Source organism: Polypterus senegalus, chromosome 8 (assembly GCF_016835505.1).
Source record: "Polypterus senegalus isolate Bchr_013 chromosome 8, ASM1683550v1, whole genome shotgun sequence".
Lineage (NCBI taxonomy): Eukaryota > Metazoa > Chordata > Cladistia > Polypteriformes > Polypteridae > Polypterus > Polypterus senegalus.
The window spans coordinates 176,853,143-176,880,980 of NC_053161.1; the positions used below are offsets into that span (position 1 = coordinate 176,853,143).

At 40.9% G+C, this 27,838-nt stretch overlaps 1 protein-coding gene across 1 annotated transcript in view; it reads left to right on the forward strand.

Annotated features, from left to right (window-relative positions):
• The window catches only part of LOC120534725 (zinc finger protein 345-like), an 85,974-nt gene that overhangs the window by 53,888 nt on the left and 4,248 nt on the right, over positions 1–27,838 (forward strand). Inside the window, exon 4 of the mRNA XM_039762309.1 lies at positions 20,123–20,604. Within this exon, the coding sequence (XP_039618243.1) occupies positions 20,123–20,604 (482 nt within the window). The remainder of the gene's footprint in view (positions 1–20,122; positions 20,605–27,838) is intronic.

Sequence of the window (27,838 nt, forward strand, 5' to 3'; positions counted from 1 at the left end):
AAAAACAATTTGCCCCCTTCCTGATTTCTTATTCTTTTGCATGTTTGTCACACAAAATGTTTCTGATCATCAAACACATTTAACCATTAGTCAAATATAACACAAGTAAACACAAAATGTAGTTTTTAAATGATGGTTTTTATTATTTAGGGAGAAAAAAAATCCAAACCTACATGGCCCTGTGTGAAAAAGTAATTGCCCCCCTTGTTAAAAAATAACCTAACTGTGGTGTATCACACCTGAGTTCAATTTCCGTAGCCACCCCAAGGCCTGATTACTGCCACACCTGTTTCAATCAAGAAATCACTTAAATAGGAGCTGCCTGACACAGAGAAGTAGACCAAAAGCACCTCAAAAGCTAGACATCATGCCAAGATCCAAAGAAATTCAGGAACAAATGAGAACAGAAGTAATTGAGATCTATCAGTCTGGTAAAGGTTATAAAGCCATTTCTAAAGCTTTGGGACTCCAGCAAACCACAGTGAGAGCCATTATCCACAAATGGCAAAATACACATGGAACAGTGGTGAACCTTCCCAGGAGTGGCCGGCCGACCAAAATTACCCCAAGAGCACAGAGCGACTCATCCGAGAGGTCACAAAGACCCCAGGACAACGTCTAAAGAACTGCAGGCCTCACTTGCCTCAATTAAGGTCAGTGTTCACGACTCCACCATAAGAAAGAGACTGGGCAAAAACGGCCTGCATAGCAGATTTCCAAGGCGCAAACCACTGTTAAGCAAAAAGAACATTAGGGCTCGTCTCAATTTTGCTAAGAAATATCTCAATGATTGCCAAGACTTTTGGGAAAATACCTTGTGGACTGATGAGACAAAAGTTGAACTTTTTGGAAGGCAAATGTCCGTTACATCTGGCGTAAAAGCAACACAGCATTTCAGAAAAAGAGCATCATACCAACAGTAAAATATGGTGGTGGTAGTGTGATGGTCTGGGGTTGTTTTGCTGCTTCAGGGCCTGGAAGGCTTGCTGTTATAGATGGAACCATGAATTCTACGGTCTACCAAAAAATCCTGAAGGAGAATGTCCGGCCATCTGTTCGTCAACTCAAGCTGAAGCGATCTTGGGTGCTGCAACAGGACAATGACCCAAAACACACCAGCAAATCCACCTCTGAATGGCTGAAGAAAAACAAAATGAAGACTTTGGAGTGGCCTAGTCAAAGTCCTGACCTGAATCCAATCTATGGCATGACCTTAAAAAGGCGGTTCATGCTAGAAAACCCTCAAATAAAGCTGAATTACAACAATTCTGCAAAGATGAGTGGGCCAAAATTCCTCCAGAGCGCTGTAAAAGACACATTGCAAGTTATCGCAAACACTTGACTGCAGTTATTGCTACTATAGGTGGCCCAACCAGTTATTAGGTTCAAGGGGGCAATTACTTTTCACACAGGGCCATGTAGGTTTGGATTTTTTTTTCTCCCTAAATAATAAAAACCATCATTTAAAAACTGCATTTTGTGTTTACTTGTGTTATATTTGACTAATGGTTAAATGTGTTTGATGATCAGAAACATTTTGTGTGACAAACATGCAAAAGAATAAGAAATCAGGAAGGGGACAAATAGTTTCTCACACCACTGTAAATCTTCCACAGTCAGCACCTTGAAACCGGCAACCAGACGAGTAACTGCTTTGACCTCTGTTTGGCAGAATAGGCACCTATATCTTTGAACAATTTTTTTCTATTGTTGCCTTGACCTCTATGAACAGTAGAGTGTCTCTTAAAGCTGTTCATATGAGCAAATTGTCTGCCACATTCAGAACAACAATATGGCTTCTCTCCTGTGTGAGTTCTAACGTGCATCTGAAGAATACTCCTGCGACAGAATTGCTTGCCACATTCTGCACAGCCATGTGGCTTCTCTCCTGTGTGAACTGTAAAATGTTTCTTAAGACTGCTCAAATCAGCAAATTGTCTTCCACATTCAGTACAGCAATATGGCTTCTCTCCCGTGTGAGTTCTAATGTGAATCTGTAGAATACTCCTGCGAGAGAACTGTCTGCCACATTCAGAACAGCAATATGGCTTTTCCCCCGTGTGAATTCTTTTGTGGCTCTGAAGATGAGCCGTTTGTGAAAACTGCTTGCCACATTCATCGCACCCGTATGGCTTTTCTCCTGTGTGAATTCTTTTGTGTCTTTGAAGAGTACTGCTGGCACAGAATTCTTTGCCGCATTCCGAAAAGCAGTGATGCTTGTTTCCTGGATAAAGTTTCAAAGAAAAAAAAAATAGAAATTAATTTTCTATCCATTCCTATTCACATTAAGTCACAACATTAAATACATGCTGGGTGAAATGAATAACTTTGATAAGTATAATACAATTGCAGAAAGACGCTCAACTTGATAATTCTGTCTTCTCTATTACAACTACTCACCACACGAGCATAATCAACTAAAAAGTTGAAACAGCAAACAGATCACATGTGACGGAACCAATTGACAGGATTACTGGTCATAATTTTGTTAAGTTCAAAACTGTACCATCACTTTAACATCAAACTCAAAATATTATTCAAAAACGATATGCTGTTCTTATTTTATTTTAATAATCGATGTAAAAAGTGACAATCTTCAGTTATCAAGATATTGAAAAGAGCTTCATTTATGAAACACAATGGCATGCCAAGAAATCAGAATGTGCTCTGACATTTCTCCTCACATACACCAAACCCACCTGACTCCAAATTAAACATAAAAATTATTCATTTAAATCACCAAAGCTAAACAAAGAAATTAACAAACTGGCATATTAATGTACAGAGCTAAAGGAGCTGCAGTGGTCTGGGATAAAATTAGAAGATAAGAAAACTCAGGATGAGTGCATTTCTGCTCTGAAAGGCAGCGAGTGGTATGTGACACAAGGACTGGTCAGGTTTGTTACACACTGGTGATATTTACACTCTCTTTTATAATGTTAATAGACATGAAGTGTCATGACTTATCTATGCTAGTCAGATTGAAATTTGCTCTGTTTTACAGTGTATATAATCTTATATGTGTGTTCATATATGTATTGTCTGCTTTAATTATCTGTTATACAGTTATAGCTGGAAATGTCAAGTACTCCAAGCCTGTACTCAGTGAAGAGTTCTATATAAAAACAAACAATACTGGCTAAAGAAGAGAAAATGAGCAAAGTTACTTCATTCTGCCATTGGCATTTCTAATCCACTTTTTCTGTTGATTTTCATTAACCAAAGACAAGAAGCTGCCACCATTTGGTTCATTTCAATCACATCAGGCGAGTCTTCTGCTCGTATGGCATGTAAGGCCTCTTTCGTCAGCCTTATAGTTTACTTTACTGTTAGGGTTTTCCCCAAAGACTCCCAGAGCTGCTCTCATGAAAGACAATAACAAGGTTCTGGTCAGAGATCCTTGCAATGGCTTTCACTATTAAACATGGCTTTTTCAGACTCTGCCATTCTGAACTGAGGCTTTCATTATCCATGTGGGTCATCCACCCAAGTCAGCTCAAACAGCATTGAATGGTGACCAGCTGACAGCTCAGCACGTCTTTTTACCAAAACATTCAGACCATTTGGCCTCAGGGTAGACGGCACCAAAGTCAATCATGAGCCACTGACCCAAGATATTTTGGTACCAGGTATGCTCATGAAAAACTTTGTGATCAGACATGGTGTTTGTTACAGACCAGATCTATGACCGGCAATGAAATTCAATAACAGTTGAACACTTCACCTCAAATCACACAGGTCATTCCTCCTAACCATACCGTCCTCATATCTCTGTCTTTCCTCACAAGCCTGTGGAAGACTCTTAGTAGGTCGATACAGCTACTAGATGGTACCCTTTCAAGCACTGAGTCCACACTGTCCAAAAAGGCCAAAGACTCTGAACAGTGGTTCAATACACATGCACAAACGTGATGAAGATCCTCCTCTATGCAACTTGGGGTGACTTTCTAATCCATAGGATAAAGCGCAAATTGCACACATACGAGGTCTTCTCAGAACCCACATACCTGTCTAAAGCCACTCAGGTGAGATTAAAAAATGGGATCACCCTTGACTAAGAAGTTTATTTCCAATGCTGTGTGTACAGGCGAGTCTCACTATATCTAGCTCCACGTCTTGGTCAGACTATGCCCGACTGGTGTACATGGGCCTCCTCGTCACCATATGCTCACCACTGCCAGGCCTGATCTAGCAGCGAGTCCCAACAACAACAACATTTATTTATCAAAACATTTATCATACAAAAAATGTGCTAAAAGTGCTTTACAAAATGAAGAATAGAAGAATAAAAGACACAGTAAAAAATAAGTCAACATTAATTAACATAGAATAAGTAAGGTCCGATGGCCAGGGTGGACAGAAAAAAAAAACTCCAGACGGCTGGAGAAAAAAAATAAAATCTGCAGGGATTCCAGACCATGAGACCGCTCAGTCCCCTCTGGGCAGTATACCCATTCTTGAAGAGGCTCTATTTGAATGAATAAAGACTATCTTGAGGGTCACTTATGGATTGTGCTTGGTCTGCCACCTCCTCTTAGACGAACCCAATAATAAGCACAAATCTCCATACAACATCACTTGAAGGACCCTTGACACATACCAGTCATGCCAATCCTAGGAGTGGTAATCAACACAAAGTGCTTATCTCATTGTTCTTCTGTTTGCAAATTAAAATAACAAGAGGAAAAAAAAGGATTAACTCAATAATAATTTACAAGAGGTGCAACAGAAAAATAATCAAACTGAACAAAATTGCACTGCTTGTTTTCTCATATTCCCCAACGAGAAACTAACAATTAGTTTAGATTAAGAGATCAGAAAAAAAGATGCAATTGTTTTCACACGAGAGTTCTCTTATTTTTTTAACAAAACTATGAACAACAATCAGTGGTGGTTCCAGACTAAATTTACCAGGGGGGCCAGGGTGGGGCCAGTGTTTTTTCATGGGGGCACAGAACATCATCGTAAGTAATTAATTAAAATTTTATCTCTTCAGCACAGGGGCCAGGGCCAGTTCCACAGGGGCACTTGGCCCTCGTCTAAAACCGCCTATGACAACAATATTAGCTGTGTTGCTTATTACTAACAAGCACAATTTAAATCACGATTGAAATACTGATCAAAAATATCACAATTACACATTACAGTTCCAAACAGCAGCACAAACATCCAGATGTTACTTGAAGGGTCACTGGGACACACAGGCCACCCACTTACCACACCAGGCCCAGGTGGGGGAGCTACAAAGTGAAGCTACATGAAGCGTTTCTCTCATTGCTCCAGGTACACTGTGACTACCAAATGTAATTTTATACTGAAACAATTTTCATTTTATTTATTGAAACAACACAATAGACCTGCATTTCCTCAAATCTCAGTGAATTTAGGCAACAGAGTGATCTCTGAATTGTCTCAAAGTGATCTACCACAAGGAACGCCATTCATGTGAAAATTTCCCACACTTGCCAAGAACACAACTGTGAAAGTGATGCTGGCTGGCCTTATGGGTTTATTTCCGGTCCTCAAACTATACACCATCCAACCCAGCTACAGGGTATGCACAAACCAGTGTGTTTCTTTGTGCCAGTCCCAAGCCCAGATAAATGGGAAGGGTTATGTCAGGAAGGGCATCCGGTGTAAACTTTTGCCAAATCAATATGCAGACAACAATACAAATTTCCATACCGGATCGGTCGAGCCCCGGGTTAACAACGACCGCCACTAGTACTGTTAGTCAACAGGGTGCTGGCAGAAATTGGGCTACTGTTGGCCGAAGAAGAAGGGGGGGTTAACGACGTGTCTGGAGGCAGGAGGAGAGGAGAAAAGTAAAGAGAGTGGAACTGAGGGTAGGAACTTTGAATGTTGGCAGTATGACTGGTAAGGGGAGAGAGTTAGCCGATATGATGGAGAGAAGGAGGGTTGATATATTGTGCGTGCAACAGACTAAATGGAAAGGGAGTAAGGCCAGGTGGATCAGAGGTGGATTCAAATTGTTATATCATGGTATGGATGGGAGGAGAAATGGAGTAGGAGTTATTCTGAAGGAACAGCACGTCAAGAGTGTTTTGGAGGTGAAAAGAGTGTCAGACAGAGTGATGATTATGAAGCTGGAAATTGGAGGTGTGATGATGAATGTTGTTAGTGCATATGCACAGCAAGTTGGGTGTGTAATGGGTGAGAGAAGATTTTTGGAGTGAGTTGGATGAAGTGATGAACAGTGTACCCAAGGGACAGAAAGTGGTGATTGGAGCGGATTTCAATGGGCATGTTGGTGAAGGGAACAGTGGAGATGAGGAGGCGATGGGTAGGTATGGTGTCAAGGAGAGGAATGAAGAAGGTCAGAAGATAGTGGATTTTGCCAAAAGGATGGACATGGCTCTGGTGAATATGTATTTTAAAAAGAGGGAGGAACATAGGGTCATGAACAAGAGTGGAGGAAGATGCAAACAGGTAGATTACATCCTATGCAGAAGAGTCAATCTGAAGGAGATTGAAGACTGCAAAGTGGTGGCAGGGGAAAGAGTAGTTAAGCAGCATGGGATGGTGGTCTGTAGGATGACGCTGGAGATCAAAATGAGGAAGAGAGCGAGGGCAGAGCCAATGATCAAATGGTGGAAGTTGAAAAAGGAAGAGTGCAAGGTTGAGTTTAGGGAGGAAGTAAGACAGGCACTGGGTGGCAGTGAAGAGTTACCAGACAGCTGGGAAACTACAGCAGATGTAGTAAGGGTGACAGCAAGAAGGGTGCTTGTGTGACATCTGGAAAAGGAAGGAGGAAAAGGGAAACCTGGTGGTGGAATGAGGAAATACAGGAGAGTATACAGAGGAAGAGGATGGCAAAGAAGAAGTGGGATAGTCAGAGAGATGCAGAAAGTAGACAAGAGTACAAGGAGATAAGGCGCAAGGTGAAGAGAGGTGGCGAAGGCTAAAGAAAAGGCGTATGATGAGTTGTATGAGAGGTTGGACACTAAGGAGGGAGAAAAGGACCTGTACCGATTGGCTAGACAGAGTGACCAAGCTGGGAAAGATGTGCAGCAGGTTAGGGTGATAAAGGATAAAGATGGAAACGTACTCACAAGCTAGGAGAGCGTGTCGAGCAGATGGAAAGAGCACTTTGAGAGGCTGATGAATGAAGAGAACAAGAGAGAGAGAGAGAAGAGGTTGGATGATGTGGAGATACTGAATCAGGAAGTTCAACGGATTAGAGGAAGTAAGGACAGCTATGAAGAGGATAAAAAATGGAAAGGCCGTTGGTCCAGATGACATACCTATGGAAGCATGGAGGTGTTTAAGAGAGATGACAGTGGAGTTTTTAATCAGATTGTTTAATGGAATCTTGGAAAGTGAGAGGATGCCTGAGGAGTGGAGAAGAAGTGTACTGGTGCTGATATTTAAGAATAAGGGGATATGCAGGACTGTAGTAACTACAGAGGAATAAAATTGATGAGCCACAGCATGAAGTTATGGTAAATAGTAGTGGAAGCTCGGTTAAGAAGTGAGGTGATGATTAGTGAGCAGCAGTATGGTTTCATGCCAAGAAAGAGCCCAACAGATGCAATGTTTGCTCTCAGGATGTTGATGGAAAAGTTTAGAGAAGGCCAGAAGAGTTGCATTGCATCTTTGTGGACCTGGAGAAAGCATATGACAGGGTGCCTCAAAAGGAGCTGTGGTATTGTATGAGGAAGATGGGAGTGGCAGAGAAGTACGTAAGAGTTGTACAGGATATGTACGAGGGAAGTATGACAGTGGTGAGGTCTGCAGTAGGAGTGATGGATGCATTCAAGCTGGAGGTGGGATTACATCAGGGATTGGCTCTGAGCCCTTTCTTATTTGCACTGGTGATGGACAGGTTGACAGACGAGATTAGACAGGAGCCCCCGTGGACTATGGTGTTTGCTGCTGACATTGTGATCTGTAGCGATAGTAGGGAGCAGGTTGAGGAGACCCTGGAGAGGTGGAGACATTGTATGAGAATACATGTGTGTAATTGAGAGGGAGGTCAGTGAAATGGCGAGGATGCACGGAGTAGAGTTGACGAAGGTGGACGAGTTTAAATACTTGAGATCAACAGTACAGAGTAATGGGAATTGTGGAAGAGAATTGAAGAAGAGAGTGCAGGCAGGGTGGAATGGGTGGAGAAAAGTGTCAGGAGTAATTTGTGACAGACGGGTATCAGCAAGAGTGAAAGGGAAGGTCTACAGGACGGTAGTGAGACCAGCTATGTTATATGGGTTGGAGACGGTGGCACTGACCAGAAAGCAGGAGACAGAGCTGGAGGTGGCAGAGATAAAGATGCTAAGATTTGCTTTGGGTGTGACGAGGATGGATAGGATTAGAAATGAGGACATCTGAGGGTCAGCTCAAGTTGGATGGTTGGGAGACAAAGTCAGAGAGGCGAGATTTGCGTTGGTTTGGACATGTGCAGAGCAGAGATGCTGGGTATATTGGGAGAAGGATGCTAAGGATAGAGCTGCCAGGGAAGAGGAAAAGAGGAAGGCCTACGCGAAGGTTTATGGATGTGGTGAGAGAGGACATGTAGGTGATGGGTGTAACAGAACAAGATGCGGAGGACAGAAAGATATGGAAGAAGATGATCCGCTGTGGCAACCCCTAACGGGAGTAGCCGAAAGAAGAAGAAGAAACTATACACCATCCAGTGAAAACTCTGCGATAAAATAGAGAAAGGCTGTCCCCCATGGCTACAGGTCATCAGGAGTTTATGATAAAGGAGAGGCAAAAACCATGAAAAACCCTTCAATACACTAACCACTAATTACATATGTATACATATTAAAACATAAACTAATAAAACAATGACAACTGAGATTTAAAGCCAATAGCCAAAATACAGAGGCAAGCAAGTAACCTCAATATTTATCAATTAAATGGTATGTGAGTGCAATGGAGGACAGACAGGCATCCTGGCTGGATGATGACGACATGACCTCTTGCCAGGGGATGGACGAGCAGAAGCCAAAGACCAGGAGCAGTTCCATCCCCCGTCTGTGGTCAGCTGTAATCATTCAGATTTGTTCAGCTATTCCTAAAGCATTCCAGTGTTTGGAAGTGCAACTGAAAGCAAACAATCAACTACGTGTGTCAAAAGATCTTACGGGATAAAGTTGTGGAGAGGCAAAAGTTAGAAAATGGATACAAAAAAAATCCCAAAGGCTTTATCAGTCCTGAGAAGCACACAGTAAAGTCCATAATCAAGAAGTGGAAAGTGTTTGGAACTACTAGGACCCTCCATGTATCAGACAGTCCCTCCAAACTGGATAGAACTGTCAGGAGGAAACTGGTCAGAGAGACTACCAAGAGGTCTATGGAAACTTTGAAGGATTTACAGGACATAACAGCACAGAGTGGTCATTGCATGCATGTGACAACAATATCAAAAATGCTCCACAAATGTGGCTGATATGACAGTTGTAAGAAAAAAAAACACACCTCAAGGAAGGCCACATTCAGTGTCTATTGAGCTTTGCCAAAACACACCTTGAAAATTGTAAGGCTAAATGGAAAAATGTGTTATGGTCAGATGAGACCAAAACAGAACTATAGAATAGAACAGGTATAGAAGAATCAAAGCAAAAGGTGGATCCACAAAGTACGTTGTCGTGGTGGTGGGGTGGGGCGAGTGATCCATTAACCATCTCAGGGAATCTGTTTTTATAATTTTTATTTTTTTCTGAACTATTATATCTTTCACTTCGTTGTTATAAATTGCATTGAGTAAATACAGCTGGAGAAATATTTTCGTATGCATTGTCATTTCAGATTGAAAAGCAACAAAATGTGAATAGTTTGATGGGGTGACTCCTATATACTGTAAGAGGAAGCTAGACAATTTTGAGTATATATAAATTTATATACACGATATATCAAAATGACTTCAAAATAAAACAGTTGCTATATATTAAAAAATAATAACTTACTACAAATTGTTTTGTCTGAGAGAAAGTCTATTCTCAACTTATTTGTTAGAATACATCAGACATGATCATAATTAGAATAACTGCAGATGATGGTAAAAGGGTAAGCACTGTTGTACTCAGGTTTTCTAATCTATGACTTGACTTAACTTCCCTGATTAAATTCAGTGACTTGCCCTGCTTCAATGTAATCCTTATTATTTGAGACTTGAGCTTACTTGAGACACGTATATACATATGTAGGACATGGCCACATCACTGCAAAATGTGATCAATAAATCTGACAGGCATAAGTCAGGGTAGTAGAAGCTTAACAGAAGAGCGAGACAAAATGGTGATGCCTCGTTACCAGATGAGCTGAACAACTTCTTCGCACTCTTTGAGGTGCAGAACAAAGAGCCTGCGAGAAAAGCAACACCTCCCTCCACTGACCAAGTACTCTGTCTCTCCATAACTGACGTGAAGAGGACTCTATCTAGAGTCAATCCATGCAAGGCTGCAGGACCTGACAACATACCTGGTCGTGTGCTCAAAGAATGTGCCAATCAACTGGCTGGTGTCCTCACAGACATCTTCAACACATCTCTGAGCCAGTCGTCAGTCCCAGCATGTTTCAAGTCGACCACCATCACAGCAGTGCTGGATAAGTCATCTGTGACATGCTTGAATGACTATCGACCAGTTGCCCCCACGCCAATCATCATGAAGTGCTTTGAAAGGTTAGTCATTTCACACAAAGACTAATCACCCTGCCTCCCTTGACCCTCTTCAGTTTGCATACCTCTCAAACAGGTCAACTGAGGATGCCATATGGTCTGCCCGTCAACTCTCCCTGACACATCTGGATAAAAAAAAGACACATATGTGAGGATGCTATTCATAGACTTTAACTCCACCTTCAACACAATCTCCCTCAAAAGCTGGTTGTAAAACTGAGCAGGTTGGGCCTAAACGCCACCCTCTGCAATTGGATCCTGGACTTCTTGACAGAGAGGCCCCAGTCAGTTCGGATGGGCTGCAATACTTCCAGCATCATCATACTAAGCACTGGAGCACCGCAGGGCTGCGTGCTTAGTCCACTGTTCTTCACCCTGTGGGCTCACGACTGCACAGCCACACACAACACCAAACACATCATCAAGTTTGCGGATGATATGATGGTGCTAGGACTGATAAGCAGGGATGATGAAACAGCATACAGAGATGAGGTGGAATGGCTGTCTGTATGTGTGAAGACAACATTCTATCTCTCAATGTCGACAAGACAAAAGAGATAATCGTGGACTTCAGAAAATCACATCCTGCCCACATTCCACTCAGCATCAATGATTTAGATGTGGAGATTGTTAGGAGTACCAAGTTCCTCAGTGTGCACATAACTGAGGAACTTACGTGGATGCATAACACCTATCACTAACCAAGAAAGCCCAGTAGAGACTACACTTCCTGAGGCGGCCGAAGCGAGCAAGTCTTCCCCCTTTCATCCTCACCATGTTCTATAGAGGCACCATTGAGAGTGTTCTGACCAACTGCATCACTGTCTGCTAAGGCAACTGCAACATATCCGACAGCGAGAGCCTGCAAAGGATAGTGAAGACAGCAGAGAACATTATTGGGGTGCCTCTCCCTTCACTACAGGACATATTTTACAAACGCAATATTTGCAAGGCCTGCAGCATTGTGAAGGATCCTTTACACCCCTCACATGGACTTTTCACACTTCTGCCATCCAAGAAAAGATACTGCAGCATCAGAACCAGATCTACCAAGCGGCAGGATAGTTTTTAACCTCAAGCTGTCAGGCTCCTTAACACCAGGCTGCCCCACTGGGATCTTCCATCCAGCCTCAACCACCTACCTCTAAAAACAGAACTTTTATACAGGCAAGCCACTTTCCTGCAAAGACGAGTGTGCATGTAGAAAAGAACTGAAAATCTCATACTGACCTTTAAGGATTTTCACACTTTTGATATCCTTCTGTGTGAAACATTCTGACCTGTCATTGTTTACACATGTCTTAAACAACTATTATATAACTATATATTAAATTACATACCTAATGACTATATTTATGTATCTAGATTGCACAATACCATACATTGCATCAATGTTCATATTACTTACTATGCGTCAATATTGCTGCTACTTCTATGTCTTGCCTTTTCACAATGTCTTATCTTGTTTGTGTTTAATTTTAAATGTGAATTTTTTTTTAAATTTATTATTTGCATTTCATGTTGTTACACTGTAGATGAACCTTGAGCTTCGCAATTTCATCTATCTGTATACTTGTATATGGCCGAGATGACAATAAAGCTCGCTTTGACTTGAAATACAGGAAGGTGAGAAAGGCTGGTGGCTGAACAAAAATGGAGCTGCTAAAGCCTAAACTGAAGGTGTCTTATCAGGAAAGGGATTTTAGAGATTAAGGAACTGGACAAGTTTAGGAGGAATGGGCTAAAATTCAATGTTGAATAGCAGCAACACAAGAGTTTACCAGTTACTTTAGACAGGGGGGTCACAAAGAGGGCTATAAAAGTTAAAATGGTATGTTGAGGACTGACTAGCAGTGTTTTAATTTAAGGTGGCTGCATTTCCCTGTTACTGCGACTTAGTTGACTTAGTTGAAGATCAGACCATATTTCTAGGAGGAAATAATAAAGAATCCAGGGAACTCCAAAGGGTTCACTAACTTTTTCTTGTCACTCTACTTTTGTATAACACTCTTTATTGAAGACTGGGTTAGAACGTTTGCGTAGTTACACCTCTAAAGGAAGAACAAAAAATTGCTGAACTTTACAAAGAAAACATAAATGAACTCTACATGAAACACACAAAAAAAACCCCAGCAATTTCACTACATTTCTCATAAAAGCTACAAGACCATCCCTTTCAAATCTTATACATTTTTATTTTACACTTACGGTTTCCAGACTTATTTGTAGGTGATGGTTGATCTTCCTGAATTCTGACAGATGAAATTTTTCCAGTCCTCCTTGTGTCAGATTGTAATGATTCAGACTTCACACTGACAGGAGGCTCTGGAGATGAACAGGGTCTGCTTTGAGTAGAGACAAACCCGGTTACCATTCCATCTCGACACCCATAATAAAGGTCTTCTTCTTCCTCTACACTTTCATATTTGTGCATCTCAAAGCTGACCAAATTCTCTTCAGCCTCTTCTTTAATGCCCACCATCACCAGTTCACAATCTTCATCCTTAATGCCTGGACTCTCATGTTTAGGGTGGACAGACTGCCATTCACAGTCCTCTTCCTCACCATTTACGGTCTTTGTCTCCAAGATATTCATGCCAGCCTCACATGTCTCCTCTTTCACATCCATCTGGACATTACAGTAAACAGAAGCTTTTTCTTTTTTCTCTGCGGAAAGAACAGGATAGAACTTAATTAATCATTCAGATCAAAAGAAACTTGAATTTCATTTAATGACACCATCTCAGTTAAGGTTTAGGTGAAGTTAGACGGTTCATAGCATGTTCAAAGTAACTCATCACTCTCCATATTAAATTATCAGATGTGAAACAAAATTGGGAGCGGAATGAAACTCCAACAGGCTGGAAGGAGACAAGCTTATGCTCATAAAGTTGTGGGTCAGCAGTATTATCTACTTTAGTTAAATATACAGTACTGTTGAAGAATTGTGTTATACTAAATTCAGGCTGGAATTCACGGTTTGAATATGGAGAGTTATGACAATATTCCAGAAGCAGATGACATGACTGTATTTGGATAAATGTATATTGTTGTACATGAATAAATATTAGACATCCCCTGAAAATAAGGCCTAGTGCATCTTTCGAAGCAAAAATTAATACAAGACCCTGTCTTATTTTCCAGGAAATACGGTAGTTTTCTGCTGTCTGGCGATTTGTGCTCCAGATTGACCAGTTTTCCAGGGGTAACCCTAAGGGGAGGGGCCAGGTAATGAACATCCTATTATTGGTCTTCAAGAATATTCTAATTAAATCAAAGAGAACCGTGCCCAGTAGAAGGATGTCAAACCTGGCAGCGGTGTTCACTTAAGAGTGCCTGGTGGAACACACGGCCTGGATGGGCTCAAAACGATAAAGCCATACCATAATCCAGCACAATGGAATCGCAAATATAAGCCTTTGGGACACGGGAAAAAAAAAAGAGTACTTGTAAAGGGCAGGAACTAACTACTGGTCAGGAAAGGGCCACTCGCACATGTGTCCAAAACCACACCAACCCAAGTTAGATTTACTGGACCACTAAACCTGTGTATCTTTAGAAAGTGGGGTAAAACAACAACACCAAGGCACACATGTAAATTGTACGCAAACCGTAAACATATCGAGGTTCAAATTCAGTCAGCAGTAGTTGTGTGGCAGTAACACTAACCTTAAATCTACATTAACGTCTCGAATACTCATTAACAGGCAATACTGGTTTGGACTTTTAACACCGAAAGGTAGGATTTTGCCACTGTTGATATATGTTCATAAAAATAAATATAATTTTCAATCCACTTCAGCGAACTTTGGTGGTGGGTTCGCGGACACGGACTAGAAAGTGCTATTCAGGCACAGCAACTGACTGGAGCGAATAAAAATTCACACACCCATAAAGTGTTGCCCGAAAACTAAAGCACTTACCCTCTTTCTCCCGTGACAGGATTCTTTGTAAACTTATTGGCACTCCAACCTCGTTTGCTTGACAGCAGCCTCTCCTTTCGTTACCTGACAATCCCCGCCGCCGCCACCTCCTTCCTTCTCTGCACTTGGGGAAACTTTGTCGTCGCCACTCTCTGACGTCACGGCTTCCCGCCTACTCCACATGAAGTTCCGGGAGAGCTTTCCGGGTGAAATTCAAAGTCGCTGCTGATTGGATGAATGACCTGCATTCAAAGTCGCTCAACATTAGCTGTGATTTGTCAGGAAACCAGGAAATAAACAAGTCAAGTTGAGCGAGCGGCTATCGAGCTTCTTCATTCTCGTCGAAAGACTCTGCGGTGAGTGAGCAGAATTCGGCTTCTTTACCCTTCGAGCCGAAGGACACATTTGTGTCTGTTCGCTTTTTTTTTCTTGATCGCCGATCGAATCCACCGCTAAGGCCGCGTGTCCCCCCCTTTCACACTGCCATTGTCCCCGCTCCTATAGTGTGTTTATTCATTACAATAAATCGCAAACGAAGTGTGTTAAACCGAATCCGAATACACCTCAGCGCTAAATGGCATTTCACATTGACCAGATTTTTTTCTTTTGCACAATGGAGTGAAATGAAAGGTAAACATTACATCCCTACCCGGACAGTTTACGTTACGCTGATGCCGGGTATCCCAGTCGATAAAGCGGACCACCCGGTACGTGGCTGCAGTGGGCTTCCCATCCGAGCAATAGCACTTCGATTTTGGAGATCTTTTGTGCATTCAGTCCGCCTTGCTGAGCTAGACAAGGAGAAGCATATCATTATAATTGTCTCTGTCTCTCTCTACGTTATATTATAACGACCTTCCGAGAGTGGGTACCTGAACCAAGGAGAAAATGTTGACGTAATCAAAAATGAAACGTTTATTCTTCTTTAAAACAAAACAAAAAGGGAAGAGTATTGAATTTATGCAGCAGTAAGAAAAACAAATCAACTGTAACTATTTTAATTTGTCTATTACTTCTCCATTGATTTTGTATTTGTGGAGGACGCCCAAACTACAACAACAAAATAGATATTTTTATATAGTCTAAAAATCGCACAGAACAATTTCTCAACGGGCTTTAACTGACCTTGTTTAATTGACAGCCCCCAAGCCTTAACTCTCAAACAAAACAAGAAAAAAATCTTCTACTCATTTGCAGGAAACATGGGGAAAAAAAATCTTGGAAAAGCAATTTAAACAGAGATCCCCTTAGGCAGGTTGAAAGTGCAATGGGTGCGGGGCCATCTTACCAGCAGTTGTGCACTGGGGCCCCTGTATTTATAGCAAAAAAAGAAACATTGTGGGCCCCCAACCAGGGCCTATTGTGCCCATATATTAAGATGGCCCTGATATGGGTGTCAAAAATAGGGTAAAATAAAAGCCAGAAAACAGAATGCAAGTAGTCCTCTCCTCAGTGCTAAATGGCTGTTATAGTTATTGGTCTGATGTTAAATGAATACATCAATAAACTGAGTCAATTATTTAGAGATTGTTTTATTATACTTGTAGGTCTGTGATGGGATGAGCTGGGTTGACCAGCTCTGGCATTTCATTTGGCACAACAGCTGTCATCTAATTGCCATGACTTCTGCACATTTCTGCATTTCACTCCACTGAGTTTCTGGCTCAGTCTCCAGTTGACTCCGTCTCCCTTTTATAACACCTCTGTTTGTTTGCATAGAGAGCCACATGATGAGGATGGACTAGAGGAAAGTGAGGAAACAACAGCAGATATTCAAAGTGGCAAAAGTTTAAACACAAGTGTCACTGTGCAAATTAGGCATATCATGAATCAGTCAATTGTAGATAGTCATCAGCAATACAGTTAATATTCAATCAATGAGTAAAACACAGTTAACATGCCCTTTCGCAAGAGTAGCAATCTTCTCAGCAACATACCTCAGCATTCAGGCAGTGAATGGATCCCCATCGCCTCCGTTGCTGCTTGTGAGCCGATGGTGCTAGTGACTTTTTGTTCACTTCATCTTCATCTACTCTATCCTCATGCCATATTCCCTACAGATACTTGAGCCTATAGTTTCTCTCTAACGACCTTTCGTTGCCTCTGCTCTTCGTGAGGAGACTTGACATTGCCACCAAACTCAGACCTGTCTCTCTCCTACCTTCCATTGGTACCCCCAGTGATTTCTCCATAGCTTGTCATGTCCAGTGCTTCTACATGCTGCAGAGTAGGTTTGGCCCTGATCTCTTGGAGGGCATGCCAGTCCCAAGGAGATACGACTAGTTCAGCCCATACTTGTGCTCAGCCCTCTATCTCGTTCTTCCATCCATTCCCAATTGTCTCTCCAATTACATTTTTCCTTTATACTTTGCTTTCATTTCTTTCCTCCTTTCTTCTCCTTACTCCTTACATACACACACCACGTTAACCACCACCTGCAACCTCAGTTAAAGCTCATGTATTAACACGCTTCAACTCACCAATTGCTCATTGATACTGCACATGCATAGTATCATGCAAATCCCTAGTTGTACCATGCCCCTGTTAATATGTGAGGTAAACACTAACATGTATTAAAAATGCTTAATACCACTAAACAGTGACACTATGTGTCACAGACCTGTGCATAGAAGCTGTTCCTAAATCAACAGGTGTGGTGGCAAAGGGACTGTAAAGGATGGCTAAGGTGTTTAATAATCTTTGATTTTCTAAGCCGGAGTGTGCATTATATGTCCTGGACATAAGACAGGTGGATGCTGGCCATCCTCATCCTGCTAGATCTCTCCTCTTCCTTTAACACAGTCAACCACCAGATCCTCCTTGCCACCTTCTCTGACCTTGGATTGCTTTTGGGTGGTTTGAATCCTACCTCTTGGGCAGAGCTTGTCCTAACAAGGTAAGATGTCAAGGGTACAAGGATTGGTGCTGGGTCTTCTCTTCTTCTCAACCTACATTTTCTTACTAGGCCATATCATCCAGTTCCATGGTTTTTCTTAATAGAGCTATGATAACAATATGCAATTGTAACTGTCATTCCCTCCAGTGGACCACATGGTGTCAGCTAGAATCTCTGCCTGTCTCACAGATGTTGCAACCTGAATGAAGGAACACCATCTCCAGTTCAGCCTGGCAGAGATGGATCTTGAGTATCCTAGCTCATCTGTCTATTCAGCATGCCATCTCTGTACAACTTGGCTTATTCTCACTAACACCTGTCAAGTCTGTATGTACCCTTTGGGTGCTGAATAATGACTAACTATGAACAACAACATTTATTTCTATAGCACATTTTCATACAAATGATATAGTTCAAAGTGGTGTTCATGATGAAGAAAGAGAAAAAAGACAAAATAAATAAGAAAATAGAATTAGGCAATTCCAATTAACATAGAATAAAAGTGAGGTCCGATGGTCAGGGAGGGCAGAAAAAAAAACCCTCCAAACATCTGGAGAAAAAAACAAAATCTGCAGGGATTCCAAGGCCCCGAGTCCACCCAGCCTCCTCTAGGCATTCTACCTAAAATAAATGATCTCAATCAGTCGTCATGGTTTTCATGCTTAATGTGGAAGAATTAGACAATGATGGTCATGTGGCCCTCTGGCCTTCAATCCATCAATGTAGGGACAGCACAGTGCTTTGATTAGGTGGTGGTGGTGGCGCAGATCACCACCACAAAAAAACATAAAAAGAACAGCAGAGAAAATAGGTGTCCTTCAAGAACCATGTCACCATGGTCTGTTGATCTTTCAGATTCGTGGTGTACAACATGATCATATCTGACAAAGTTTGCCGTACGACTCCTGATCCAGGTGTGGGTCATGACATGTCTGGACTACTGTAACTCTTTGTTGGCAGGAGTACCTGCATGTGTCACCAGGCTGCTGCAAATTTTTCAAAATGCTGCCACATATCTGGGTTTGAACCAGCCTAGATGGGCACATGTGAACTCTCTCTTAAGGCCATTATTTTGATTCCCTGTTCCAGCACACTTTAAGTTCAAATCCTTGATGTTTACTTACAGAATAGTCAATGGGCCAGCACTTATGTATCTGAAGACAATTGTAAGTTCCTGTGCTGCTTCTTGCCTACTCAGGTATGCTGGTGAATGGCTTCTGGTGATGCTACGTCTGTGTGGCATCAAATCTCAATCCAAAATCTTCACGTGTAGCTCCAGCTGTAGCTGGTGGAGCAGGCTGCCCATCTCCATTTGAAATTATGATTCCCTCCACGTGCTGAGGAAGCGTAGGACATTGGAAGTAGTTACAAAGCAACCTACTCCATTTTCATCAAGAAGTACAAGGCTACGTTTGAGAATGAATGATGTCACAATTTTATAGCACCATTTACCGCAAATTGTCAATCATGATGACAGTTTGTCATTTTCTGATACTAATGCTAAGGCTTCACCACAAAGATAATAATATTCAAAGTAGTAAAAGAAGAAGAAAAGAAAACATAATGAGGTATGATAGTGTGCTAAGCTGTAAGTAATTGTTTCCACATCATAACTACATCAAGAATAACGCTCTAATGAGCACCAAGGTGAAAAGACTGAGGCACACACATACCGAATGATAGTTAATTCCAATAACTGGCAGGTTTAATTAACAATTACAGCTTCTGGAAGTACCTTGTAAAGTAACAATTATGAAATAGACAAAGCTATTAGTCACATTCATTCTTCAAGCTTCCCCGATCATCTTCCACGCTCACATGCTGTGTCCCTCTCCATGATTTCCCCCCTTATTTTCTGCAAGGCACTATTCATCTATCACCCTGGAACTATCCACCTGTCTTCTTGAACCTTCCAGGCTTGTAAAGTGCAGCATGAATGTTCCAGGGGTTCACTGAGTGCAGGGCTCAATTCACCTGTATGATATTTTGCTGTCAATCACCCATCTAGCCTTACTTAAAAGTATCTTCAGAGTGACATGTTGGTTTCTACAATACAGTTTGCATCCAGGACCACCTGCATGTTGATACTGTGATATCACTTGTGTTTCAGATACTCATGCTCATCCACACTTGGAGCAAGGATATTTAAGCACATGTGGATTTGTAATAAAGCAGCTTGCTGTAATATTAATCCACATGGAGTCTTGGGTAAGTATGTGAATTTTGATATTACCTCACTCATTATAAGGGCATTCAGAATTGGGTGCAAAATTCACAAAATGGTTGCTTTGGACATTCACAAATCATTGCTCTTTGCAAAGGCATGTTAAGAATATTTTTCCGTCTGTGCCAAATTAATATCTTTTTATGAGTTCCTTGTTGTCCAGCATGTCCACAACATTCAGCCTCTCCTGGGATGTGCGTGGCACTCTACCCGAATACCATCTTCTGGTAACTCCTAGCAAGTTAGGATAGCTCACAAGGGCTCCCGAATTCTGGTGAAATTAGGAGCATTTTCCTAAATTAAGAAAATTGATAAAACACCTGACACTTTTCAGCCAGTTATGACCATTTTCCTATTCTGCGATACGTGAGAAATATGGGCACAGTTCTCTTTTAATTTACCACTAGCTAACCTAAATTATTTTATTCCCACAGCAGCGAAGAAGAAGCTGCCATTTCTTGTTACTCTCAGATGGAAGTGACAGAGGAGACGTGCCAGGTGGATGTGTCTGAAATGGAGGAAAGGACTGTTAACATTAAGGAGGAGGAGGATGACAGTGAATGGGAGTATGTGCACCATAAACAGGAGGGTGTGTACATTAAAGATGAGGATTGTGAACAGGTTATAGTGGGACTTAAGGAAGAGACTGAGGAGAGTCCTATCACCACTGGTCTATTGCATGATAAAGTAATAGACCATGTCAAGGAAGAAGACCTTCAGTCAGAGTCCATCTGTCAGTCTGAGTGTCAAAATGGAGGTGTAACAGGATTAGCCTCCCCTCGGAGGAGAAGTTGTAATGTTCGGAAGCACTCTGTCCGTGTGAAGTCTGCTATTTATTCAGACGCAAAGGCCACTGAGGAAATTTCAAGGAGAACACTGGAAGATCATTTGTCATCTACAGATCAATCTGAAGAAGGTAAGTGCAAACTAAAACTGAACATATGGGGAGAAGAAAAAGTTGACACAACATGATTAACACTTCATGTTTTGTTGATGTAAAAAGTCAAAACTTGTTATATCTGACCTTTCAACTTTTTCATCTTCAATGTAATCTTATAAATAACAATATTTCATTATAAAAAATAATATCCTATAATAATATAACAATATCCTGATTGCTCAAGCTGCCACTTCTGGGGCACTGCCCATGATGACCACACAGCATTAAAAAGGCATGCTAACCATGACAGACCAACAATGTTTAGAGCCTTCAGCATTTCAGGGTGGATCACATCCATCCCCAGGGCCTTGCCTAAGCGGTGTTGCTTAACTGCCTCCGTGACCTCCCCAGGGAAATGGGCATTGATCTGCCTCTTCCACAGAGGGCATGTCTGTCAAGTTCTGGAGCTCCTCAAAGTGTTCCTGATTCCACCAGACTACATTCTCAGTTCAGGTTAGCACTTCTCAACTCTTCCTGAGAAGAGCCTTGGTGAAGCCCTGCCTTCCCATTCTGCGTCATTTGATGGTTTGCCAAAATCTCTTTCAGCCTGATTGATCATCGTTTTCCAAACTCCTCCCACAACTGGGTTTTTGCATCTCTGTCTGCCAAGGATGCAGCCCTTTTGGCCTGTCGGTGCTTCTCTGCTGCTTTGGGAGTCTCCTGTGCTTAGTCATACAGAACAGTCCTCCTTTTACAGCTTCATGACATCCCTGACCTCTGGTGTCCACCATTGGGTTTCTTGGGTTGCCACCTCGAGTGGCACCTGTGGCTTGGCAGACGCTTCCATAAAGGAGGTTTTGAACAAAGCCCATTCAGACTCTATGTCCCCAGCCTCCTCCAGATGTGGGAAAAGCTCTTTCAGAGGAGGGAGATGAAAGTCTTCTGGACAGAGGCCTCCTCCTAGATGTTCCCAGTCTACCCTTACTGCTTGCTTGGGCTTTCCAGGTCTGTCCAGGTGCCTCCCCCACCATCTGACCCAACTCACCACCAGGTGGTTATTATTTGACAGCTCTGCCTCTCTCTTCATCCGAGTGTCCAGAACATACAGCCACAAATCTGATGATACTATTATAAAATTGATCATCGATTTTTGAGTCTTTTAACTGAAGCCCCCCTTTCTTTAACTCCACCAATATTTCTCTTTAGATGATTTTCTGTTAGTTTTGGACTTGTAATGTGTTTAAGTTGATGCCAGTGTTCCGGGTGTTGCTTGTGGGGAGTTGAGGAGGTGATCGCCTCAGGCGGCCCTTTTGTAAGGGCAGCATTTTCATGCAACGGTATATTATTAACATTATGAAATAATAATGCCAAAAATGAGAAATAATAATGAACATTAAGAACTACACATATACTGTACGCATTTCCTTATTAACCTCCTTAGTGTAAGACCCGAGCGTTAGTTGGGCTGCGAAAACCGTGCTAAAAGCATTAGTTCCGAGTGGCACTGTACAAATGTGTCTTGCATAAGCATTACAACCGAGAATCAATTGGGCTATAAAAGAGCTGTCAGTGCTGCCGTTCTCTGGAGAAATGATTTTCAAGTTCCGGTTTTCAATAATTATGAAATACCAGTAAATACATTTGACTTGAGCATTCCTAGTTTTTCTACTCTTTCTCTGTACGTTTAGCATTTGTTTGCTCAGAGGTTGATGAACTTGCTGCTTCCTGAGAAGCTCTTCTTTTTTCCACCCTAGCGGCCTGCTTCTTCCCTTCTTCTGTCTACATCTTTTCGCATTAAAACTGATTAAGTCAGTGTTTGTGTTGCAATTGCTTAGTACATTTAGTGCAGACTGTCATGATACAGTACATCACATTAAAATGAGCGAGATTTAGCAAAAAGTTTTATGAGCTTTGTGAATCTAAAACAGGATACATTTGGAATTTGGTTCTGCTCACAGGGAAAGGGACAATGTTTGATCTGAAATACAGTCAGTACAGCGTTAATACATCATCGGTGCTGACTTTCATAGATGCTTTCCTGGATCAAGGTTACTGTGTAACCATGGACAACTTTTATACTTCGCCAGAGCTGTTTGACATCTTGCTACAAAGAAAGACTGACGCATATGGAACAGTGTGTCCCAACTGTCGTGGCAAGCCTGAAGACTTTGGCAGAGATAAATTAAAGCAAGGTGCGTTAGTAGCTTGGGAAAAGGGTAAAGTTCTTGAAATGGAAGGTGATGAAAGACATTTGTTTTCTTAGCACTGTACATAATGCAGCTACAGTCACTGGACAGGCAACAAGCAGGTTAAAAAGCCTTATGCTGTGGTTGACTACAATAGCACGATGGGCGGCGTATATTGTGCGAATGTGGAATTGACTTACATTTTCATTATATGGAGGCAACAAAAGAAATACTATAAAAATAAATTTTATCATCTGGTGGAACAGTGCATTTGGAATACATTAGTCTTATAGAAACAAGAATCGTGCAAACTTTACATGCCAGCTTGTAGAACAAATCACTGCCACACATCCACCGTCCACATTACCGCTAAAGAGACGTGGTTAACCCAGTACATCGTGGATCAATTAGTAGACATTTTATTGATTATATACCTCCAACGGAAACCAAAAAAAAATTCAACTCGTACCAGTGCAGTGTGCTGTTCAAATACTGATAAACCTGGAAAGAAAATCCGAAAACAAACACATGATTATTGTCCCGACTGTGACGTTGAATTGTGTTTTACACCGTGCCTTAAGATTTACCCCACAAAGGACTCATTTTGAGATTATATACTGTTTTGGCATCATTAGTAGTATAATTATTACTGCTGTTGTTATTGTTCATTTATTATTATTTGTTTTATTCATCATTACTATTATTATTTGTATCATTATTATAATTTTGAGATTTAATAAAAATGTAACTTTTCATGCCAGAAAAAAATACAATGCTTTTTACATGTTTTTTTGGAATAAAATGCAGCGCTAAGGAGGTTAAAATACTAACTGTAAAAAATGAAATGTTTTTAACAGTTTAAAGTTACACACAATGCAGGCCACATAGCTTTAACTGCTCAGACAACTTTTGAAAATCACGTTTGTTATACATGTCAATGCTCAAGCTACAGTTCTCTGCTCAATATTGTCAATCATTTTCTAGATTCTCATGTATCGTATTGTGTTTATATTTGCTTATGTCTTTTTTAAGGATTTTGTACATTTCTAGAATGTTTTTAAAGTGTCAGTCATGTGTGCAGTATCTGTTAAATTCCTCTTAAGTTTGAGATGTGCATGCCTTGATAGAAAGTTAAGGTGTCTTTTAGCATGCAGTACAGTTTGACTACAATTGAAGACTTTATCTATTGCTGTTGTTTATAACGCATAATGTGATGAGCATGATAATGGAAGAGACAGGAAGACACCACTTAGGATGTGTAGGTTTTAGCCCTCAGACATTCAGGATTATTTACAGTTTTGTTTAACATCATGGCACACTACAGGCAAATCTCTTAAGTTTTAGCAGTTCTTTGGATCCTTTCCCAGCTGTTAGGGGCCAGGGGTGTGTGTGTGTGTTCTATACTCCCTGTCACCACCCTTCTGTACTGATTTGTCTATAATAAAATAATTCTTTACGAGGAACTCTGTTGGGCATCATGCAACTATCTTTAAGGAAATCATTCATTCTGTACTGAGGAGTGAGACTATTCTGAATTGACCGATGTTGACTGAGTTCCTCTCCTTCAGAATCCAGACATCCATAGTGAACCTCCACTGTTGGGCTACTTTCCCACCACCTTCAGATTATCCTGATTATCCCCCACAGCTGCTGCACTGTGACAGGGCCTGGCAAATCAGAAGTCTTCTTTCTTTAGAATTTTCTTGCTTTATAGTCATTCAAGTGTGTGTTCAGACCCAAAATGTGTGCATGTGTATTTATTGATTCACTTACTTATCTACCTATTCATGTATTAATTTATTTAAAGATCTTCTGTAAAAAGCCAGATTTCCCCTGGGGGAATTAAAGTTCTATCTACCTAAGTACCAGGCCACTTTTTAGCACCCTAACCTGTTAAAAGTTTTGGTTTAAAGGCTGTTGTGATCTGATTACAAAATGGTGCTGGCTGTTCACTTTGTCCACATCCCCTTCTAAGCACTTGAGCCCTGGATTGCCTGAATCCATTAATGATGCCCAGTCCTCTTTAGATATCATCTTTCATGCTATTATGAGTGAGTTTGTTTTCTATTTTAGCTTTGTAAGCTTCCTTTCCTTCACTCAGCTTTTTCTTTAGCACTCTCTATGTGTCCTTTAGAGCCTTTATGACACCGGATTTGAGTACCCTCCTTTTATCATTCAGAAAACTTTTTAGCTCCTTATCCTTTTGGTTCCCCAAGATTGCCATGATAATATTACTAGAAGACAATATCACAACACTATGGCAAGCAGATCTTTTCAGATGTTAAAGATGACTTAAAGTGTAAACTTCTGCAAGCTTTGGGCAGATCTGACCACACTCTGATTCATCTTACTCCCAGCTAAATTCCTGAGCAACTATGATGATTGCTATATAGTTTTGTTCGTACAGTGCTGCCATTTAAAACCTCACTCATCTCCAGAGCGCTGAATCAAGGCAGACAGAAAAATACAGACGTGTCTCTGTCAAGGAGCTTTGCAAGCTGACAGTCACAACAAGGGTCGAGGGATATCATAGGGGTAATATGACCATGTTTTTTACTTTCTGGAAAAATAAAATAAAATTTCTTTCAGTCTTTTATTTGAATTACCACTTTTAATATAAAAATCATGCAACTTTGAAAGAAACAATGACAAAGTTCATCGGTATTATTGGATTATTAATCAGGCAGCTATGGAGGCAAACCACGCAGCTGAAGTCCTAGTGGTGAGGTGCAAGGAAAGAGTCCTGGTCGACTGGGGATTTGAGGAGTAATTATGTGTTGTTTCAATAAGTCTGAAATAAATTCAAAACTTAGAAGTTGCTCCAACTAGTCATCGGCAAACCAGGCAGATGGGTTCCTAGTGGTGAGGTGCAAGAAAGGAGTCCTAGTCGACTAGGGGTTTGAGGAGGAATTATAGGTAGTGCCTGTTGTTTCAATAAGTTTGAAATAAATTGATAACTTTAAAGTTGTTCCAACTGATCATTGGAATGTTACATTGGCGATGAAGTTGTGGACTCTCCAGAGGTAGTAATACCGTGTGAAATGACAACCTAAGGGAAAATTTCTGAGTTTGATCCAGTGATGGATGTCTGGCAACAATATATAGAATAACTGGAATTTTACTTTGAGGCCAGTGACATCTCTGGTAGCAAAAAAAAAAAAAGAATAGTATTTCTAAGTTATTGTGGAGATGAAGTATACACACTTTGAAAAGACTTATGTTAGCCCTCCAAACCATCCAAGCTCACTTTTCCTCAAATGACACAAGTTACTTACAGATCATTTTACCCCTGAACTGCGATGAGCATGTGAGTTACATAATTTTGGTGGAAACCTTGAGAATATGAAGATATTTCAGAGAATTTATCATCTTATGTAAGTGGAGCTATAAAGGGAGACCACCAGAGAAAACCTCTGTTGTGACTTAAGTACAGCATATTAAAATGAAGACTCTGCAACCCATTTTCTTTTCTTTTCAGGAGAAGTTGATGGTCCTCCGCAGTCAGTTTTCATTACCACCTCCAGCCAGCGTGCTCTCTTCTGATTACACTCCAGCTTTGTTCTTTCTCTCCACCACTGATATTTCCAATCTCATCTCAAGTCTCCCCACCACCTGTCCGTTTGCCCCCATTCCCTCACATCTCCTCCAGGCTCTCTCTTCTTCACTCTTTTCTTCAATTATACATGTTAACAACACTTCATTCAGCACAAACACTTTTCCTACATTGTTCAAACAGGCCATAATAACTCTTCTATTCAATAAGCCTTACTTTTGACCCATCTCAAGTAGGTAATTTAAGAAATAATAATCTGGGCATACTCTGTTCAAATGTTAAAGATATCTTTAAGTGTAAACATTTTACATCTTTGGGCAGATCTGACCACAATCTGATTCATCTATATATCTCCTTTGGGGTGCGAGCAGCTGTTGCTGGGGGTGCCAGAATCCATTGAGGAAGAAAAATTAAAAACATTATTTGTACAAAATCTTAATTTATCTATCCATTCCTAAATAATTAAATGGGCAGGCTAATTCGTATCAGTGCAATACGCTGCTTGTTAAAATGGATGACTCCTAATCTTACGTGCACTTAGTGCTGCGTAGTTATTAAGAACTATCGTATCTGTTTAAGTTCTATTTAAATTTTAAATATAAGTAATTTTTATTTGGTTGACAGAAATATGTTTAGTAGGAATGTAAGTTAAATTTAATCATCATTGCATAAATTTTTCTTCACCATAGAAATTTAAAGACTAAATCCAACTTCCATTCCTACCAAAGATATTTCTGGCGACTAAATAGAACCTACTTATATCCAAAATCGAGCTATTGAATGGTCGCGTGCTTGCCTGAATAAATCACCCTCGCTTCGCTCTTACTTTTTTACCGTTCATTTAATCATGGCTAGTTGCAGAAAAATTATAACATGGAAGGAGGATTACACGGAGTATGGCTTTACCAAAACAATTATTGATGGCGAATAAAGTATCTATTATTCATAAAACTTCAATTGGTGATATGTTTTTCTGCGTTAACCTCATATTTTTTCATACTTCTTCTCAAATGAGGGGGGTGCGAGGGTAAAATGAATCGGGAAGCGCTGATATATATATATATATTGAATATATTGAAATATTTTTACTGTCAAATAATGCAAACAGTACGCGGCACGTGCTTCGCCCTAATTCTGGGCTCATCAGGCAGTACACACTCACTGCACCCCTTCTCGGGAATCGAACCTCGAACGTCAGCACTAAAGGTGAAGCCTCTCATGTTGCGCCAGGGTGTGTGGTTCGTTTATTTGACAGTATGTAGATCGGTGTGTATATATATATATATATATATATATATATGTAATTTTTGAGAATGCAACGTATAGTTTTGTCCAGGAGGAAAGCAATCTTGCCTGAAATCAATGGCAACTTTTTGTAGGGTGTGTCCCTGAGACTTATTAATTGTCATCGCGAAGCAGAGCCTTACTGGAAATTTGAGGCATTTCAATTGAAATGGCAGATCAGAGGGTATAACGGTGACGTGAGGAATACATTGAGTGTGGAGAAACTACAGAAAGTGTGTGTATTAAC